The sequence below is a fragment of the Diabrotica virgifera genome, chromosome 3 (genome assembly GCF_917563875.1).
Source record: "Diabrotica virgifera virgifera chromosome 3, PGI_DIABVI_V3a".
In the NCBI taxonomy this organism is placed as follows: Eukaryota; Metazoa; Arthropoda; class Insecta; order Coleoptera; family Chrysomelidae; genus Diabrotica; species Diabrotica virgifera.
This window is the reverse complement of record NC_065445.1, coordinates 228,909,622-228,931,697: the sequence shown is the minus strand read 5'-3', so window position 1 is coordinate 228,931,697 and position 22,076 is coordinate 228,909,622. Positions and strand designations below refer to the sequence as shown.

Below are 22,076 nucleotides of genomic sequence, written 5' to 3'. Positions count from 1 at the left end.
TGTTTTCACATTTTAAGTACAATTTCTGACGTTTTGGTTTGTTTACTTTTGTTGCTGTCAGTTTGTTGAATTTTTTGCTGTTATTTTGTCGAATTTTTGCATTTTGAAGTTTTTTACAGTCGGAAAAATGAAAGAATACCCATGAACGATCACATCAAGCACTTATTTTGTATTTGCTGTCTTTTTCTATGACAAAAGTTTGTTATTTATAGAAAAAGACAGCAAATACAAAATAAGTGTTTGATGCGATCGTTCATGGGTATTCTTTCATTTTTCCGACTGTATAGTATACAAACAGTTGTTGTCACAACTAATTTTATATTGGAGTTTGAAATTTTATGGTAGGTTTATGTTATTTTACGATTACTTTTGACAACGTACAAAGCTAACCTCATTGACACAGTTAAGGAATGCTTGTGTTTAATGTTCCGCCAAAGTGAATAAAGTAACAAAAAGAAAATATATTATTGATTTTTTTTATAAATTGTTTATTTATTATTAATCAATGATATCAATGATATATAAAAGAATTTATTAAGCTACTTCAAATGTAGCTGTAATTCTGCACCAAAATTTTAAAGCAAAACTTACTTTGACGTTTTATTTTTTGATAACGTCAAATTTTAACTCGTGATCGGTGAACCCAAAATTGATTTTTTGCATTTTTGCATAAAATTTGGTTTTTGAACATGTTCCACCAACTCTAGGTAAAAATAAACTTCATATTCAGATTCAGCGACCTCGAAAACATAAAGAATGACCAAAATTGGTCATTCACCTTAAAGCTGATTGTCGGGGTGGGTAAAACGTAATTTTAGGGGTTGCTGCCGCTCGCCTATAGTAGGAGTAGGGGGCCAAGATTGAGGTGGAGAGAGAATGATTGAAGCCACAATTCACACAGAATTTGCTACTTTATTTGCTGATTTAATCGATTATCAAAGTAAATTTTATCAATAATTTAGATTGAGCTGAGAAAAATATCAAAAACTCTGATCTATTGTAAAATCTGATTCACAAGACAAAATGCACCAGTTAAAAACTCTTTTCGTAGACACTACTATCCGCGAAAATACGTCTTCGGTATTTTATATAGTTACGCAAGTAGACTAAAAGTCTAATAGCCTAATGTCTGGTGACCTTACTGTCCTTGCATAGGACCAATTTTAGGATTAGTAATATAATTCTGCCGATTTTATATGCACCCGTTTTATATTAGCAATGAAAATAAACTCACAATACGCTTTCACAAATACACATTTTTATCTGATGCACTTTTGGCATGCACCGAACTTTCGTTATGAAATACGGACCTGGTGGAGTATGTTACGAAAAATTTTAATATTAAAATAGTTGCCGGAGATTTTTCGGTAGATGAGTTTATTACAACTGTTTAGTTTGCCAAAACAAAATCGTAAAAGCGAAATAAACCCCAAAACGCGAGTTTTTTCATTCAGTTTCTGGTGAAACGAATCTGAGACGCCGTAAAAGTGAAATGTTCATATTAACTATCGTACCGAGGAATTATTACATTGTGGAAATGTTATCAAGCTGCATATGCAGTCGGGTGTTATACTCAATCTGTTGATGTTTACCGGCGGTTATTGTGTAACGTCGAGGTTTTGACCGCCGCGGCGCCTAATTGTGTTGTGTCTCATTGGGTATTCCGTTGGATCATGAAGCATTAGTAAGGTATGCATCCTCATGGTTTTAAAAATATATATTCATTATTAAAAATAGTGGATCCTTTGTAAAAGGTATATTTAAAAGACCCTAATAAGGGTTACATCACATGAACAAAACGTTTTCGGATTAACAAATAATCCAACATCCGTGTTAAAAGCCAATAGCATGCATGCGTGAGCCACCAAAATGTTATGGGTTAAAACCCTTTAAAATCTTACATGGTACTACTTACATATTGATAATAATAATATTGGATGTTGCAAATATTCCTGGATATTACCCAGGGCCACACAGGACTTTAACCCACGTGGATGTAATGTGAAAGGGATGAACCTCACATATTGAATATGTGAGGTAAATTCAGAAACTCTTCATTGAAAAATGTAATAGAACGACTGATATCAATAATACAGTTTACAGTTCTTAACACAACAGTGTCTTCCATTGAGGAGCGATTCTGATTAACTTTTTCATCACAACAATGGTAGTAACAAGTAGCATCACTTATTCCTATTCAAAACAACATTATTCAGCTCCTCCATGACATGACCTAATCCAAAATAAAATTTTAAACTTTTTGAAATCAGCAAAGTATTATGCATAATTTTAGATTGTACATCTGATATTTCTAGAGTGGAACAAATGACTATTGTTGTAGGTACATTTTGTCGATTTAGGTTCCTGTTCACAAAGTGTTAAAATTGCAGAACAATGGGTGGAATGAATAAAACGTAGTACCTGCTAATGCTTCAAGTTTGTACTACATTTTTGAAGATTTTTCTAAAGTGTAGTAATGCTTTTCTGAAGTGTAGTAATGCTTTGTAAGTGTAGTAAAATCTTCAAAAATGTAGTACATACTTGAAGCATTAGCAGGTACTACGTTGTATGCATTCCACCCATTGTCTTTGATTTGTGCCTATACTAGAAACCACTGGCTTGGGACTTACAGAAGTTATTTTGCAAAAACTGAATGAACTGGGAATGTCTTTGGAAGATATGAGACAACAAGGGTATGATAATGGGGCAAACATAAAAAGGAAGAACTTGGGAGTTCAACGCAGAAGTTTGAAAATGAATCCTAGAGCATTTTTGTCCCATGTTCTAGCCATTCACTCAACTTATGTCGTGAACGATGCTGCTAAAGCCTCGCAGTTTGCAGTTCCTTTCATTTCCTTAGTGACAAAAAGTTACAACTTTTTCTCAGCATTTAGGTATTTATCGTTGGGCTATACTGAAAAATCATATTTCTAGCCGACATTGAAACCTTTGTCCGAAACTAGATGGGAAAGTAGAATTGATGCAGTTACTACCATCAGATACCAAATTGAAGAAATGTACGATGCTCTTGTAGAAATCACTATCAATAAAAACAACGATACATTGGTTGCTCATGAGGCAAGCTGTTTGGCAAATCAAATCCACGATTTTACTTTTCTTTGCTCTGTGGTAATATGGCATGACATTTTACTTCACATCAACGTTGTCAGCAAATCACTGCAGAGTATTGATATGGGAGTGTATCAAGCTGTCAGTTTATTAGAAAAAACTCTCAGATGTGATTTAAAATTCCAGGGCTATTTGACAGACGCAAAAGAGCTAACATTAAAGTTAGAAATTGAGAACTCCAAAATCGGAGGCACAGTAATAGCAAGAAATGAGAATTTGGCCATGGGGCTGAAGATAAAAGTACGGACCTAGATCCAGAGACACGACATTAAGTTGACTTCGAGTTCTATTTAAAAATTATAGACACAACCGTTAATGCATAGTGATAGATTTCAGCAAATTAAGAGTTATGGTGAAAATTTTTGAGTTTGTGGTTTTACCAGGGGGGGGGTCGTCGATCTTGCCCAGGGCGGCAAAATCCCTAGGGCTGGCCGTGGTGTATGTACATGTTTGTTATAGCTTTGATGTATGTATTACCTAGACCTGCCTTCGTCAATATTTCAAACAATCTTTTTAAGAGTACTGTATCATAGGCCTTCTTCAAGTCAACAAACACTAAATGGGTCGATAAATTTCAAGGTGTTCTTTTATCTATAATTTGTTGAATTACAAAAATATATTATCAACAAAAGATCTGCCAGCACGGAATCCACTCTGATCTTCTATTTCCTCATATTGGTTTTCGATTCGTTCTTTTATCGTCGACTGTACAACCTCCCCAATGAGCTAAAAAAGACATGGAGTAAGGAGTGGTAAGGAATATTTGAATGAATTTCATTTTAGCAGGATGAAACGGCCAGCAAATTGCCCATATCTGAATCTCAAAGGTTATATTGTGGAAAAATGGTAAACACATGACGATATGTTATTTTGAACTTTTTTGACTTTTTCTGTATTGGCGTATGCTTTATATAATTTATGTATGAAATCATATAAATCATGTTAAAAAATTGCCGCATTTAAGTTTTTTAATAGTCTGTGTAGATCTTAACTAATTTTCTCAACCATTTTTGATTGCCGACTTGTTATTGCCAATTTTTCGTGTATATGTTTATGTCATGTACCTCGCGATGTAACTGACGCCGACAAATTTTTATGTCTGCTGTATTTTTATATTGAATAGAGTGTACAGTCCACTTCTTCATCATATTTACCATTTGCAAATACTCACACTTTATTTTTGGTGTATTTAGTAAATTTTGACGTAAGACAACTCGATATGTCGCTATCAAAGCTTCCATTGAGCGGAAAAACATTTTAATATATTTTTCTGAACATAAATATTTGCTTGGAAATATTTTGTAAATATCTTGGAACTATTTTGTATTTGTATATTGTATTTCTTGGAAATTTCAAATGAAAGTAGTCATTTTTAATTATAATCATTGGTTTGTTCCCAAAAATGCAAAATATTTGGAGATCTTTTCCTCCTTCATGTTCGTTTTCTTTTAGTGTTTTTTTTTATCATCTTTTGTTGTTTATTAAAGACATATTGTTATCGGTCATTTATCATCATCATCAAGGCCTTTCATTCCTGGAGTGTTTGCCACTCTTACTTCGAGCCCTGATTCGCTTATTGCGGCGAATCACTCTGCATTCTTCTTGTGCATTGTCAAAGTTTGTTGTATAACTTGGCTTTCGTTGCAATTTTCTTCCACTCATTTTAATCTGGTATTGGATAGATCTTCCCCGTGGTCTTGCAGTTTCTGGCTTGCATCTGGTGACCTTCTTAATCAGTACATCGTTTTTCCTTCTCTTAATGTGTCCCAACCATCTCACTCTCTGCGCTTTAATAAATCGAACTATATCTTTTCCCTTCATTATGTCTCTTATTTCATGCTTCATTCTTCTCTCATTTCTCCGCTTTCCATTTATCGGCCCATAATTCTGAGGATTCTTCTTTCGAATATTTTTAATCATTATCTATGAGGCACATTGTCAAACTAATCTTAACTACTGCTCTGATTGCAACTCTGCATATTTTCAGTTTTATATTTCTGGATAAGTTCTTGTCCTTCATTATACCGGGTGTCCACTTATATTTTCCCCCATTTTAACTGCCTATAACTTCTAAACGGTTCAATATAGAAATATGCGGTTTTCGCTGAAATGTTTTATTTTAGTAAAAGTTTTGTCTGAATGTATTGAATTTTTTATATCGCTTTCAAATACGAAATAAAAAATGGCGGATTTTTGAAAAAAACTTTGTTGACTTTTTTTTAATGGAACACCCAGTATATTTTTTTGTAAATTGCAAGAAAGGTCATTCACCTATCCAGCGATATAAAGTTTTTTCAAAAGCGGTTGTCAAATCACTGAGTAATTAATTTTTAAAATGAGGGGTGCAACGTGGATATCACATACCTAAATAACATAACTGAGCAAAATGATATTATGTTATGTGATTTCCACATTGCATCTCTCATTTTAAAAATTAATTGCTCAGTCATTTGGCAACCGATTTTAAAAATTTTTATATCGCTAGATCGGTAAATGACCGTTTTTTCAAGACACAAAAAATATACTGGGTGTTTTAATAAAAAAAGTTAACAACGTTTTTTTTTCAAAAATCCGCCATTTTTTATTTAAAAACGATATAAAAAATGGTCATTTACTAAAACTTGAAAAAACTGTCATTTATCTATCCAGCGATATAAAATTTTTTATAATCGGTTGTCAAATGATTCAGCAATTAATTTTTAAAATGAGAGATGCAATGTGGAAATCACATAACTTGCTTAGTTATGTTATTTAGGTATGTGATATTCCACGTTGCACCTCTCATTTTAAAAATTAATTACTCAGTGATTTGACAACCGATTTTGAAAAAAATTATATCACTAGATAAGTGAATGACCTTTCTTTCAATTTACAAAAGAATATACTGGGTGTTCCATTAAAAAAAGTCAACAAAGTTCTTTTCAAAAATCCGCCATTTTTTATTTCGTATTTGAAAGCGATATAAAAAATTCCATCCATTTAGACAAAACTTTTACTAAAATAAAACATTTCAGTGAAAACTGCATATTTCTATCTTGAGCCGTTTAGAAGTTATAGGCAGTTAAAATGGGGGAAAATATAAGTGGACACCCGGTATAGTATCTCCAGTATGTTTTGTGGTCTACTAGTACTCGCTCCTTTACTTCTCCACTTATCTTATTTTTTGCCATTAACAAAAAATTATTATTCCCAAGTATTTAAATTGTTGAAGTCTTTCAAAGGTGTAGTTTTCTATCTTGATTTCTCTCGTCTTGTTATATCATTTTTTCTAAAGCAGATTAGATATTTTGTTTCTTCTCCGTTAATTCTAGATCTCATTTCCGTGCCTCATTTGCCATGATTGGTAATGCTACTATATGTATGTGTTGAGGATTGGGCTATAGTTCCTGTAATTCCGCTGTCTTGACTGTTCCTTCCACTGCTATGTTGAATAGTGTGGTTGACAGGAAGTCGCCTTGTCGCACTCCTGTGTCTATTGCAGTTGTGTTTGTACTACCTTGTTCTGTTGTTATTTTAGCTCGGCATCCACCCATAGTCATTTTTGTTAATCTGATTTACTTTGCCGGTATATCTTGATTTTTCATTCAATAAATAATTTATTTCTTCCAATACAGTCACAGGCGTGTCTGAAGTCTAAGAACAGGGTGTGGAGTTCTATGTTGTGTTCGTGGCATTTCTCGATTGTTTGTGTAGTTATATGAATCGCATCTGTAATGGATCTGCTTTCCCTGAATCCTTGCTGGTACTCCCCAATTCTTTTTCTCTGTGAATTAAGTGTTTTTGCCTGATGAGGGCTGTTAGCATTTTGTATGTTGTACTCAGTAGAGTAGAAAAATGTTCCTCTATAGTTGTTACAGTCTGCTACTTCTCCTTTCTTAAATATTGGTATAATTCTGATTTATTTCCATTTCGGGAATTTCTTCTGCTTTCCATATTAATACTATTCGGTTGTAGATGCTTGTTAATCATTTTCCCCTTTCGTTTTTAATCAGCTCGTTGGTAATTCCATCTGGACTAAGTTTTTTTTCTATGTGTTTAATGTGTGAAATGTTTAGTGATGTGTAAGTATTCAACATAAGTTGTTATCCCTATTTCATTCTCTCATGTCTTCTGTTACGCATTCTTCCTCTTCAGGACTTTCTTTGCATCTATATAGTTAGTTCTGTGAAGTGTGTTTCCCATGATCCCTTGTCAATTTTAAACACTGGTCTACATTTTCTTTGTTGAGAAAAAAGAAAAATAGTTGACCATCTGTAGTTACTATTATCTTCTAGGTCGTTTAACAAGTCTTCCATCCACAGCCTTTTTTCTTTTTTTGGAACATTGGTCTGCTACTTTATTTGTTTTTCCTTCTGTCAACCGAAGAGCAATGTTATTTGTATTGGCTGTAACGTTACGGCTGCCATCTTTGTGCTTTTCCAAATATATAAAAAATAGAGAGAATTCCTGTTGTATTCCTAAAAATGTACATGTGGTATCAGGTAATATCGGAGAAATATTTTAATTGCAAAATATAGTTCAAAATGCTTATACTTATGATTATATTTATTCTTTCAGAAAACACCATTCCGACCAGATCTGAAATCCAGCCTGTAGTCGAATCGATCCTCGATACTATCCTCGACATGGCAGTAGAAATAATCGACAAAAACCAACTCCGCCTAGACACACTCCGCGACAAACCGGACCACCGTCACATCGAACTCACACGTCTGGTTCCAGAATATAAAAGCCGCATAAGATGCAATACTGCCGATACCATAACGTCACTTTACGTGCCCAAAATCATGCAAACACCTTCGAGTGACAATCTTATCGACGTTAAGAAATTCGTAGAAGAATACGAGGAGTACCATGACTCGTGTTCGGAGATACAAGATGCGGAAATAGCCATAGGACAGGTAAGAGTTTTTCGCTGTTAACAGTACTGATATAGTTATATAAGTTTCTTCAACTCCTAAGTGGCGCATAGAGCTTCAGTAAAAAGGCGACAGACAAAAGTTTGTGCTGGGGACCTTTTTCTTTTTCCCTTGGGAAAGAGGATACAATACCGGAGCTACTGAGGCTAGAACCAGTCCTGGAGCTAGCATTTCAGTATAGCTCCAGTACTGATATACATAGTAAAGTTTGTTTAGCAGTAAATGGTTGACTTCAATTAATGCGGTCGTTAGTATTATTAAATTTATCTGACTTGGTCCATTGTTAAGACCAGTCCGGAGCGATAAGCGAACGAGGTAGACAGAGTTGGTCTTTTGACAATTAACGCTGACTAGACGGTACTCCGGAAACCGGACTTTTTATACTATTATCGCTTAAACCCAGGATGTTTATAGTTTTACTAATTGATGTCAACCATTTACTGCTAACAAACTTTACAACTTGAGAAAGTGGGAAAAACAATTATATATTGGGACAAACTAAATTACATACGTAATTCTTTTTTTTTAATGTTTTTAAAACAAAATATACTTACTCAATAGAACAATAGAAAGGACGCATATACAGGGTGTCCAGAAACTCTACCGACAAACGAAGACAGGAGATTCCTCAGATAATTTTAAGACAATTTAACCCAATTCACCTAGTCCGAAAATGCTTCCTAAGCAGGGAGCTAGAGCTATTTGAAGATGGCGTCTGGTAATTAGTTTTTCTTAAATACGTCCGGAACGCTTCTATATACAAAAACAAAAATTGGTATGCTTATTTATATTTCAGAGATAAATCGATTCCATCCATTGTGAATTTCTAGTACCGATAATAGGTACCGATAATACCGTTTTGGGTAGGGCAACGGTTACTTTATCGCATAACTTTTTTGTATTTAATTTGTAAGCACTTTTGACTCTGGATTATTAAATTGTGATGTATTCTGGTACAAAAAGGTACTCTTCCTTTAAGTCGATAGGATACACCGTTTTCTAGAAAAATCCATTTGAAATTTTTTTCGTTTTTGAATTTCAAAAAAAAATTTCCAAAAAAAACTATTTAGGAAAACGAAAACTTGTACGTTTCATTATATTCCAAAGATGAATCGGTTATTCCAACCGGTTCCAACGGTTATTTTATCTATTAACTTTTTGTCTTTAATTTTTAGACTATTAAAGATTTATTTTTTTTAGATTATTAAATTATGATCTATTCTAGTACTAATTGTAACTTTTGCTTTGAGTTGGTAAAATACACCGTTTTTTTTTGAAAATTTTTTTATTTTTTTTTTCAAATTCAAGAGACGAAAAATTTTCAAATCGATTTTTCTAGAAAACGGTGTGTCCTACCGACTTAAAGCAAGAGTACCTTTCAGTACAGTACTACAATACCCCATAATTTAATAATCCAGAGTAAAAAATGCTTAAAATTTAAAGACAAAAAAGTTATGCGATAAAATAACCGTTGTCCTACCCAAAACGGACGCCTATGACCGGTACTAGAAATTCGCAATAGATGGAATCGATTTATCTCTGGAAGATAAATAAGCATACCAATTTTCGTTTTTCTAACTAGAAGCGTTCTGGAGATATTTAAGAAAAACTAATTACAAGACGCCATCTTCAAAAAGCTCTAGCTCCCTTAGGAAGCATTTTCGGACTAGGTGAATTTGGTTAAATTGTCTTAAAATTATCTGAGGAATATTCTGTCTTTGTTTGTCGGTAGAGTTTCTGGACACCCTGTATAGTGGTTTCCAAACCAGTTTCTTTGTAGTTATAAAGTAGTAAATATAATTGTCGCCAACATTTAATTTCACAATGCCTGGTAGTGAGCTGTTTTGAAGTATTTGTTGATATTTCACAGCATTTGAGGTAGGTAAACTCAATAAAATCAAAACATCCTAACCCTGAAACTAACTGCCATACAAGTCCATGTCCATATCAGTACTTCTTTTGTAAATTTACTTAGGACCAATTTTCTATCGACCAAGAAAGTTTAGATTTTGCTTGCATGAGCCTGGCTTGCTTTTGGTTTGCTGTTAACAGTGGCTTTTCCTATGAGTATAAGAAATTACATTTTTTGAAATACGAGTACATTTTTAAATTGTTAGTTACCTGCAATTCAACCCTACACAACTTTAATTTAAACTTGTGTATCCACTTGCGACAGCATTCTCTCATTTTAATCCAGTTTCATGATTCGATTAGCTGTAACTTGCCTTAAGAGTATTTCTTTGACCTTTTTTGCAAACTTTTACGAATATTGTCCTTTTCCTATCTGAAACTAGTTTTGAATGACCCGGGCTTTTAATTTTTTTTCATATAAGGTATTTCATGTTTTCCCATGCTTAATTATATTCCACACCGTAGTTTTAAGAATATTACGTACATCCACCACTTCACGGATTGTTTTATTACGGCAATAAAATTTAATCACCAACTCACGAATTTTTGAATTTATAGAGATACCACGCATCATTTTATTGAAATAATACAGCCATTCACTCAATTTGACAAGTAGAATGTAGTGACGTTGTTTAAGTGTCAAACTGCACTATAGTCGTAGCCTTCTTGTCTTATCTCGTTTTGCTTTTAACAGTTACTTCATAGTGACCCACTATTTAGTTGTGACTAATTTTTACATATTTTGATAATTCTTATGATATTAATAGGTTATAATATGGGTTGTATAAAAAAATTAATTACGTTTTGTGATTATTTTTCATTTAAAATATTGTTTATTTAGCATTATTATCATAATTATTAAAAGATAATAATAAATTAACAGTCAAACGCGTGAATTTGTCATATATTTTAATTTGTCTCAATATATAGGTGATAGGGTTCGTATACTTTTTTTAGTAATATGTATATATGTTACGGACAATGATGTGAATTGGCTATTGACGTTAAAGACCGGGCATTGACGTGAACGTCCATTTCCCCTGGTTATTAACGACAGTGTCCGGCCATTAACGACAATAACCTTAGCTATTGGCCAATGTTGTAAAACAATAATATGAAATTAGAGTTTTCATCAATAACCGGTCAATACCGACAGTGGCCAAAAGTAAATGGCCAATGTTGATAAACAAATAAAATTAGGTATGTTGACCTATTATTTTTTTTATTTAAGATAGCTTTTGAAGGCTAATCATTTTTATTTTGACAAGATAGTGAACCATGGCATTTTGTAACACTTTTTACATAAATTTACTACGAGTTATTTCAGCACGAGCACAGAAATGAAGCAAATAATAAACATAACCTATCTTTTAGTCTAAATTTCAACATTGACCGATTAACAACGGGCATTGTTGACATTGACCGATTAACAACGGGCATTGTTGACATTGACCGATTAACAACGGGCATTGTTGACATTGACCGGACAATGATGGAAATGTTATCAAGAATTTAAAATGATCATAAATGTCCAGTTTCTATGGACAATAACGTTAATATCCGGCCATTGTCGACAATGACTAATTCAACAGGCCATTGTCGATATTGGCCGGTTATTAACGTTATTGGCCGGATCTCCGTTATTGCCCGTAACATATACATTTTTTAAATTTTATGATGTTGTGGTTTTTTTGTGTGTATGTTTGTTGTGTCACATGTCTTACAAACATCAAAATCTACATATCCCATTTTCTGCTTATAGAAAAATTGATCTGTTTGTTTTATTCCCTAATTGTCTCTCTTCAGATTTTTACTAGGTTTATGTTAATATTAATCTAAGTTCTAGTTATTTTCACACATTGCGTGCCACGTCACTCATATATGAGATACACAGGGATTTTGCCAGGGGCAACGTCGCTCATTTTTGATATACACGTATGACTTACTTTCATTGCCGTCGACATCAATGGCCCCTGAAACTAGTATCCCGATTAAAGCGTGGCAAGCAAGGTGTTAATGTTTGTTGAGAAATAAAAAAGTGAAAAGCTGAGATTTTTATTGAAAATAAAACGCATAAAGTTTATTTTCCAGTAGTCCAGCATTTTTTGCCTCCCGTTGTTTACCGGATTCTATTACTAAAATGTCATTGTAAAAATTTTTTCAATTAGTTTGCCGCTGCTATCAGCTCTAAATTTCACCCAAAACACAATTTTATCATGCTTTAGAATAGATGAAAGTCGGAGGGAACCAAATCTTTTGATGTTCTCAGTGCAAGCCTGTTTTATATGCGAATAAATCAGCCCGATTTCTTTTTGTAAAGTTTCCTGTGGACTCTTTTAACTTGACTAGCAAAAAAATGTGAGTTAAAACTCAATAACTACTGTATGTTCCTTTATTCACTGAAAGAATTCCTTTGAAACCTTTAAGGGCACTATACTAAATTCACAATCAAGATGCAGTAGAAATAAACAAACCAAAACACGTTAAATGCTACTAGGAGAACTCTCGAACCATAATTTACAATGTATAAACTTTGGAAATCATGATTTGGGATTTACAATGTATGTATATATGTACATTGTATATTATGATTCGGGAGTGCTCCTAGTAGCATTTAACGTGTCTTGATTTGTTTATTTCTACTGCATCTTGATTGTAAATTTAGTATAGCTATAGTCTATCACTAGCTTACATTCACATATTTTTTTTATTCGGCGAGAAACCATGAGGGTAAAATTTTTCGTGAAAACTGACTGAAATTATTTAGAAAGTTTGCTATTGTGAAAATATCATTGAATACAACAGTTCCGCCTTTATAATCTTCGTGGATTTAAGAAAAACGTTCTACCAATAGACACAGAAATAAGACCATGCAAAACTGCATTCGAGTAATACTTACATATGCGATTGAAACGAGAACTCGAAACGAGAATACAAAGAAAAGAAAACAGAACCTGAGAATAGCAGAAATGTTTACATTAAAATCTTACTAGAGAAAACTAGGAGGCATCGAGAAAGGAACGGGGATATAGTACAATGCGATATTCAGGCCAAGGTATAATGTAACAAAAAACGAAGGAACTGGAACCAATATGCAACGAGAATGCAGGGTGATAGAATAATCAAGGTTATAAAAGACGCATTTTTTGATGGTACTACTTTTGAAATAACTATATCAACATCACTGAGATCAGTTCACCTTTGTTATTTTGTAAATGTCAACCCATCAGTACTATTTTCTTATTTTTTTTTTACATTTCATTCTTTTTCGTCTTTCAGTATAAATACCTGATTATACTGAAGAAATACTTCTTTCTAGTTCTGACTCCATTAATGAAGGAATTTGGTTATATTTGGTTGTACATTTGCCATTACTTTTATTTTTGTCACGTTAATTTTCATGCCAAATTGATCTCATGTTTCTACAGTTTTGAAATAGGCGTTGAAGCACATAACAAAGTTGTAACAAATTTATGATCTACCTAGCATATTTTATTTAATATCGTACCGTTGATCTTTATCACACCCGCGATATCGGCTGACTTTATATTTTGTCTGAGGGAGATAGACAACAAATGTTTGATCAGTTCTAAAATGTATGACACAGTGGTGTTCATTGTTCTAAAACAGTATACAGAGTGGGCCAAAGAAAACAGTCCACCTCGATATTTGGCAGTATTTATTAGATTTTAAGAAAATCACGAAACAGGTCGATTTTTGATCTAAGGGGGACAAATTTTTATTTTACATATATCTGCCATTTGTCAACCCCCTCTCTTCCACTTCCCCTAACCTTAATTTTAAATAGGGAATAGGGGTTGTGTGCTAGCACATTTGAAAGGTTATTCAATTCTCTATTCAGTAATATAAACATTAACATAATTACAGGGTGTCCAAGAATTTTTTTTTATTAAATTAATTGACACAAATTTATTTAATTCAAAATACATTCTACTGCTGTCACAAAACAGAAAAAAATGTTTTTTGATAAATAAACATTGCTTTTTGCTTAATTTCAGTGTTCAAGCTGCCACCCATCTGCCTCTTGGTAGGTTGAATATTGAATTTAAGCAACAAACAATGTTTATTTATCAAATAAATATTTTTTTCTGTTTTCTGTCAGCAGTAGAATGTATTTTGAGTTAAATAAATTACAGACATTCTTCTTTTTGTGTCAATTAATTTAATTCAAAATAATTTTTCTTGGACACCCTGTATAAATAATTAAGTCAATGTTAATATTACTGAATAGAGAATTGAGTAACCTTTCAAGTTAGCTAGCACACGACCCCTATTTCCCATTTAAAAATAAGTGGTGAGGGATGTGGAAGGGAGAGGCTTGACAAATGACAGATGTATGTACTGTAAAAATGTGTCCCCCTTATATCAAAAATCGACCTGTTTCGTAATTTCTTTAAAAACTAAGAAATACTGCCAAATATCGAGATGAACTGTTTTCTTTGGCCCACTCTGTATATTATTTTACAATAATTAATATATTCACTATTATTTATTACTTCTTAATTTAAAATTTTCGTTAACAAACCATAATTAACTTATATTTTCTGTTCACTTTTAGGTAATGAACGAATTAAGTACAAAAGTTGATAGAATGATCATCGAAAAGCAGAAAAACAAAAAGAGGAAAGACAAATCGGTGAAGCATGGCGGTGTTATAAGTCTCATCCCGATCGAGACGGATTCAAACGCCGAAGATGATTCTGAGATCGTTCAAAATGACAAACGATTATTGGAAGTGAGTATGGCCTTTTTATTTATTCGAATAGATACCAAAATAATAAGTGCAAGTGTTGGTTTATAAAGGGTGATTCATTTAGAGGTACTTTTTTTGGCGAGGATTTGTTGGGAGATCGTGCTTGAATGATATCACCTAAAGTTGCTTTCTTATTCAGTATTATTGGATATTTCATCCTGGAAAGACTTAACTCGGCACAACATCTAGAAATTATTTAGCTGTATTACGAAAATAGGCGTTCAATGAGGAATGTGTTTCGTACGCTTAGAGCAAAAAAATTGTTTTCCGATTAGGACCGTTTTTGGCTTAATGAGGACGTGAATAAACAAAATATCCATATTTGGGTTGATGAGCAACCCAAAGAGGTTCAAGCGTTGCCATTACATTCAGAAAAAACCACTGTTTGGTGTGGTTTATGGGCCGGTGGCATTGTCGGTTCATATATCTTTAAAACAGAGACCGGCCAGAATGTTAGTGTGAATGGAGACCGTTACCGCGCCATGATAACGGACTATTTGGTACCAGAAATTGAAGTTTGTAGTTTAAGTGACATTTGGTTCCAAAAATATGGCGCCAACTGCCATACATCTCGTGAAGGCATGGCTTTAATGCGAAAACGATTCGGTGAGCAATTTATTTCACACTTCGGACCAGTGAATTGGTCGCCTATATCCTGTGACATCACACCTCTAGACTTTTTCCTTTGGAGCTACCTAAAGTCCAAAGTCTACATGAATAAACCAGCTGCGATTGAGGCATTGGAGGCCAGTATTACTCGAGTCACTGGTCAAATACCAATCGAAAAGCTCGAACGCGTCATCGAGAATTAGAACTTCAGAATGGACCATCTTAACCGCAGTCATGGTAAACATTTGAAAGGAATTATCTTTAAGAGGTAATTGTAAAGAATGGTTCTTTTTTATGACAATAAAGATTTTCAATTAAAATACATTATTTTCATTGTTTTTTCTTTTTTTAAAAAGTACCTCTAAATTAATCACCCTTTATTAGAGATCCAATAAAATGCCTGTATCTACGTAGGCGGTCCGATAAGTACTTATCCTCTCCGCCCGATGGCGCCACTATCGCAAGAGAAATCTACTATCGTGTAGTACATTCTTGCAGACGTCCTCTGTCAAATTCTCAGCTGAATCCGACTCGTACTTTTGTTTTGACCGGGTATGGAATCGGGCGTGTCTAGGATTTCAGAAAAATGAAAAAAGAACAATATCGGTCGATGATTCGATTCTTGTTTTTGGAAGGGAAATCGCGCAGCGAGAAAGAGCTCTTAAATGTTGTGTATGGTGGCTCTTTTCCTTCGATGACGACCGTCAAAAATTGGTTTGACTGTCCGTGATAGCCGTCAAAAACGGCTATCACGGAGGATAACGTGAAAGAACTCCACAATCTCGTATAGGCAGTAGTGATGTTGAAAAAGTAACTATTCGTTACAAAGTACTCGTTACTTACGAATACCGAAAATAACGATTATTATACAGACAGGCAAATCGTTACTTTGGTTACTTCATACCAATCGTATTAGAGCGAGTAACGACTATTGTATCTACTTTGATTACTCTGATTACTTCGTTGCTTCGTACCAATCGTATCAGAGCGAGTAACGACTATTGCATCTACTTTTATTACTCTGATTATTTCGTACCAATCGTATCAGAGCGAGTAACGACTATTGTTATCTACTTTGATTACTCTGATTAGTTCGTACTTCGTGAAGGTCGTTATTATATCGGAATACTTATACAAAATACCTACCTACTGAGGAATACGATTCTCGATATGATTAACGGTACTCAAATACAAACGTAACAAAAATAATCATAGTAATCAAATCATTTTTATACCTTAAACAGATTGGTGAAGGTCGTTGTTATATCGGAATACCTATACAAACCTACCTACTGAGAAATACGAGTCTCAATATGATTACCGGTACTCAAATACAAAAGTAACAATAGTAATCAAATCGTTTTTATCCCTTGCCTTAAACAGATCGGTGAAGGTCGTTGTTATATCGGAATACCTATACAAAATATTCGATATGATTCTCGATATGATTACCGGTACTCGAATACAAAAGTAACAAAAGTAATCATAGTAATCAAATCATTTTTATCCCTTAAACAGATCGGTGAAGGTCGTTGTTATATAGGAATATCTATACAAAATATTCGATATGATTCTCGATATGATTACCGGTACTCAAATACAAAAGTAACAAAAGTAATCATAGTAATCAAAGTAAAGAATACTGTAAATTATTACTTTATACAAAAGTAAGGATTTGTAACGAATACTCAAAAGTAACTATAATCAACATCACTAATAGGCAGACCGCCGTCTAATGGTGCACGACATAGCTCAGAGAGTATACATCTCAAAATATCGCGTGGATCATATGCTGCATAAAATTTTTGGCACGAAAAGCTGTCGGCGCGATGAGTGCCGCATTTGCTCACTCAGAACAACAGTCGCAACCATGAGTCAGTGTTTCAGACTGTTTAAGCGTAACCCGAAGGAGTGTTTACGTTGTTTCATAACAGACGACGAACCATGGATATACCGGTACACATTAGAAACCAAGGAACAGTCGAAAGAGTGGACGTTATCCCGCGAGCGTGCTCCGAAGAACGCGAAGACTGTCCTATCGGCCGGAAAGGTGATAGCCGTTTTCTGGGATTCACAAGGTGTGATCTATATAGACTTCCTGGAAAAGGATAAAACGGTTACAGGACTTTACTATACCAAATTATTAGACCGATTCGATGCCGAATTGTAGAAAAAATAGTCCCAAATAAATGACGTAGAAAAAAGTGCTGTTCCACCATAACGACGTGTAGAAAAAAGTGCTGTTCCACCATAACGACGTACCGGCTCACACCTCCGCCGTCGCCATGGCCAAATTGGGCTACGAAATGCTATCCCATCCACCATATATTCAAGATTTGGTCCTGTACGACTTATTTTTGTATCCAAACTGGAAAAAGTCACTCGCCGGGCAGAAATTTAAGTTGAATGACAAGTTCATTGTGGCCATGAAAGCTTATTTTGCAGAAGTCAAGAAAACTGATTTTTTAGACGGCTTAAAAAGTTAGAGCACCGTTGGATGAAGTGTATCGAGCTAAAAGGAAGCTATGTTTAGAAATATATCGCCACTTTTTGAAAATTTTCGTTTTTCTTTTGTAAACCAAGTACTTATCGGACCACCGCACTATTTGGTAGTATTTGTTAGTACATCTTTGCTTTGTAAACTCGAAGTCTTTAAAATTTTTGATTTTGTATTTACCATCAATAAATAGAGAACCAGCACTTGTAGCTATATGTTTTAAATGGTAAAGTTGCTAACCTCCGCAATATTTTTAGATCGGGACGAAATACAACATCCCGAAAAATTTGTTTTTGAGCACCGAAATGACAGAAATAACGGAACAGACCATCGATGAGTTGCATAGAAATGATGAAAACGCGGAGAATAATCCGGATATGGTCGAACAGAGTGTCGTGGTGGTGAATTTATCAAAGGAGGGAAAAGTCGAAGATGACGATGATGTTTACAAACCGATTGCCGTCAGTCCTGACGGAAGAGTCTTCAAATATGAAGAAGAGGTAAGCTGCACATTTTATGTATGCATTGTAAATATACAGTGGTGAGCGCGCTAATAACTGGCAAAATAACGCAAAAAATGGAAAACCTAATACATTGTGAAGTAAAAAGAGATGAAACTAATAGAGGTGGAAATTATATTGATATAAACGTATAAATTAACATTACATAGTTTCCCACCTTTAGACGTATCGGAGGAGTATGACAACTGTCACTGTGACAAAAGAATTTTATAAAATACTCCTGTCACAGACGTCTGCAGGTGGAAAACTATGTAATCTAATGTTAATTTATACGTTTAAATCGATAATTTCCACATCTACTAGTTTCATCCCTTTTTATAACATTGGATTATTTAAGATTTTTTTTTAATTTGATCATTTTTTTAAATTCAATAATCTAGTAACTAAAAAAAATACAAAAAATATATAAAAAAAATTAAAGAATAAAAATCACTAAGAGGATTTAAACCTCCGAGGGGTTGAACCGGGTTGACATCTTATCGTAGTGACAAAAAAAAAACAAAACAAAAAAAAACAAAGCAAAAAACAAAACAAAAAAAATACAAAAAAGAATGCATTTATTTTAAATATTAACATTAGGTAATAATTTTATTTGTAAAATGTATACACTATGTGTTCTTGATAAACATTAAGTATGTATAATATATTTATAATATTTACATAGTATGTACATTAGCTGTAATGAGTAGGTAAAATAAGAAGTAAAAAATTGTAAATAACCATGTTTCACTAATTGGCAATATCTTTAATACATTTGAAGAGTACAGGGGAAAAACAAGGAATGTCACTTTTTCATGAATTTTGGCTTTTCTCGCCATGGGGTAGCAAAAACTGAGTACTATCCACTAGACTATCGATTCAGAACAATAACCAGAAAGATCAGTCTATATAATTTTTTTAAGAATTTGTATCTAGGCGAAGGACCAGGATTTTCCGCACGCCACTGGACAAAAATAAGGAATGTTAGCAGTTTTTTGGTGCATTATTAAATTAATAAGTTAATATAGATTAATGTTATATTAAGATTATAGACCAATAATTGCTACAATTCTGCTAAGAATCTCCTAAGTAGTTTTTAGATATAATAAGAATTAAGCCTTTATTGGTGTTAATCTCAATATGTATAAAATGTGACATTCCTTGTTTTTCCCCTGTACTCTTCATTTACCTTTGATTGAGACTGGCTGAATGACTATAGTCCAAGCAAAAAAAAAACATTGGATTATGTTTTCCATCGTTTGCGTTATTTTGCCGGTTATTAGCACGCTCAAATATAGAGGTATATTCTCCTAGTGGGATGGAACCATTATAGTTCCTATCCTCACTATATACATACTCCTGATCCCGAACCATTTTCTGTCTTGGACCCATCTGTATACCAGGTGTGGCCCTCATACTTCAGATGTCTGCCAGGATCTTCTCATACCTGTCTGGAGTGTATTTCCACCTGGAAAGGTATTTCCATTTTATATTTGGGGATAGAATGGTCTGTTATCATCTCCCATATCGGATCCCCGCATATATTTATCTTTGATGCAGCAGTGTCCTTTGCCCACTGCAATTTTGCTTTGATTTCCCTGCTGTCTATGTAACCCCATCCTTGCCTCACCCTTCACTGTGATGTGTAAGGGAGGAAGGTCTAGTAAGGCTTCCATTACTGCAGTTGATGTGCCTCTCATTGCACCTGTTATGCTGACATAGACAAGTCTTTGTATCTTGTCTAACTTCTCTATACCATTTCTCTGCTGCACCTTCGGCCACCAGACCAATGCTGCATACGTTATTGTGGGCTTTACCATCATGTTGTATATCCAATACATCATGTCCGGTTAAAGTCCCCATGTTCTGTCATGTGTGCGTCTGGTCACCATTAAAGTGGCCATCGTTTTTTTGGTTATTCGTTCTAGGTGTTGATTCCAGGTAAGCCTTGAGTCTATTATGACTCCGAGATATTTTACCTCACTCTCCACCTTTAGGGAAATCCCCATGAGATTCACAAGTCCTATTCCCTATAACTTTCTCCTTCTGGTGAAGGCTACTATTTTGGATTTATGAGGGCTTACGGACAAGTTTACCTCACTTGTCCATTTTGATACTACGTTCAGAGCCTGTTGCATATTATCCTTGACTGTTGTATTGAACTTGCCCTGTGCCAGAATGACTAAATAATCTGCATAGCCCAGGACTTTGTATTTTTTCCTGTTGGGCGTTCCAATCAGTCCGTCCATAACCAGAGTCCACACTAACGGAGATAATACACCTCCCTGTGGGCATCCTCTGGTAACCCGTGCTGACATGGTCTCGCCCATCAGTCTTGAATATACCACGCGGCTTTTAAGCATGCATGTGTTTAATAAATACTTTGCTACTAAATTGACCTCAGACGGCAACCGACCCTTTCTATGCTTTACTCACTAAAAATGTGGTTTACTATTCCCCCAGTGAGAATACTAGCTAATATTAATAATTCAGTGAATTTGAATAAAACAAAAGAAATACATCCACGGTACATTAAGAATGCATTTGGAATAAACTAGAGCAAAGGTAACAACGTGATATGAGTACTGATGCTATATGAAGAATTACATACTTTGAAGAACGTATCTTACTTGAAATACCTGTTTTCCTATGGATCAGTGCTACATAATAGCGCTTCTCTATAGGATCAGTTTGGAGTAGTACCAAGTTGTTTGGTTTGCAGTCGTATCAACTACGTCTCACCTATTTATTTTTTTAAAGACATAATGAGCGAGAAATTCAACCTTACCTTACCTTTATCAGGTTCTTTTGTGACTGCCAAATTGAAGTTCTTTCCTGGCCAGCTAGGTCTCCGGTATTTTACCCATTGAACATGTGTAGAACCTGATATGTATTAAGATTCTTAACTTCCTGACTCAAAAATGCATTTGCAACGCCCAAATTGGTAACAGATAATATTTTTATTGCTTATTTTCTGACCGTGAATTTTTAAATACATAGTTGGTTTTTAATTCCTGGATTTGCGGTCTGTTATAAATAAAACACTTGATTTTGCTTAAAAGTTTCGGTTGTTTGCCATTTTCAATGAGCACTTTTAATTATTAAACATTACACTGTTAACAAACATATTTTATATACAATACACGTAATATTTTAAAAAATGCACATAGTGTTTCTCTAAGATGTTATGAGAGAATGCCAGGCACCAGGCATGGGCATATGGTAAGAGCACTTCACAACGGTTTTGGATGGTGGTCGTAAAACCAAAACGATAATATGCAGGAGATCAAGTTACAAAATATACGAAAGAAATAAATCTGACTAATGTTTAACGTTCAAAATAGGAGCAAGATATTTTGCACTTATGATGTGAGTATGTAGCTAGTATGTAGCTCGAAATATGAATACTGAAGTGTGTATTTTTTTTTGTATTTTATATGGAACAGAGGCTTGAACGCTAAAACAAGGATATACTTAATACGAACAGAGTATTTGAGATGTGGGCATATAGAAGATTTTTAAAAATAACCTTGGATGAAAAGATTAAGAGACAACCGCGTTTTGTAACCGAATGCAATAAAGAAAAATGAGATATTAAATACAATTAAAATAAGAAATTTACATTATTTGGAATCATGTTATGAGAAATGAGATATGTGTTTATGTAGATCATTATATAGGAAAAGATACTGGTCAGAAGAAGCTTAGGGCGCTAACATATATTCTGGATAAAAAAT

The 22,076-nt window shown here is 34.1% G+C and overlaps 1 protein-coding gene across 22 annotated transcripts in view; it reads left to right on the top strand.

Annotated features, from left to right (window-relative positions):
* LOC126881576 (titin) overlaps nucleotides 1-22,076 on the top strand; it is a 405,229-nt gene that overhangs the window by 264,953 nt on the left and 118,200 nt on the right. For 21 of the 22 annotated variants that reach the window (XR_007696921.1, XM_050645904.1, XM_050645903.1 and 18 more), the window contains 3 exons: nucleotides 7,687-8,030; nucleotides 14,539-14,715; nucleotides 18,097-18,339. Coding sequence is in view for 21 of the 22 variants with exons in the window: in XM_050645904.1 (XP_050501861.1) it covers nucleotides 7,687-8,030; nucleotides 14,539-14,715; nucleotides 18,097-18,339 (764 nt within the window). In the remaining variant the exon portion in view is untranslated. Of the gene's footprint in view, nucleotides 1-1,525; nucleotides 1,690-7,686; nucleotides 8,031-14,538; nucleotides 14,716-18,096; nucleotides 18,340-22,076 lie in introns of those variants that run through there. The other variant, XM_050645916.1, reaches the window with a different exon arrangement.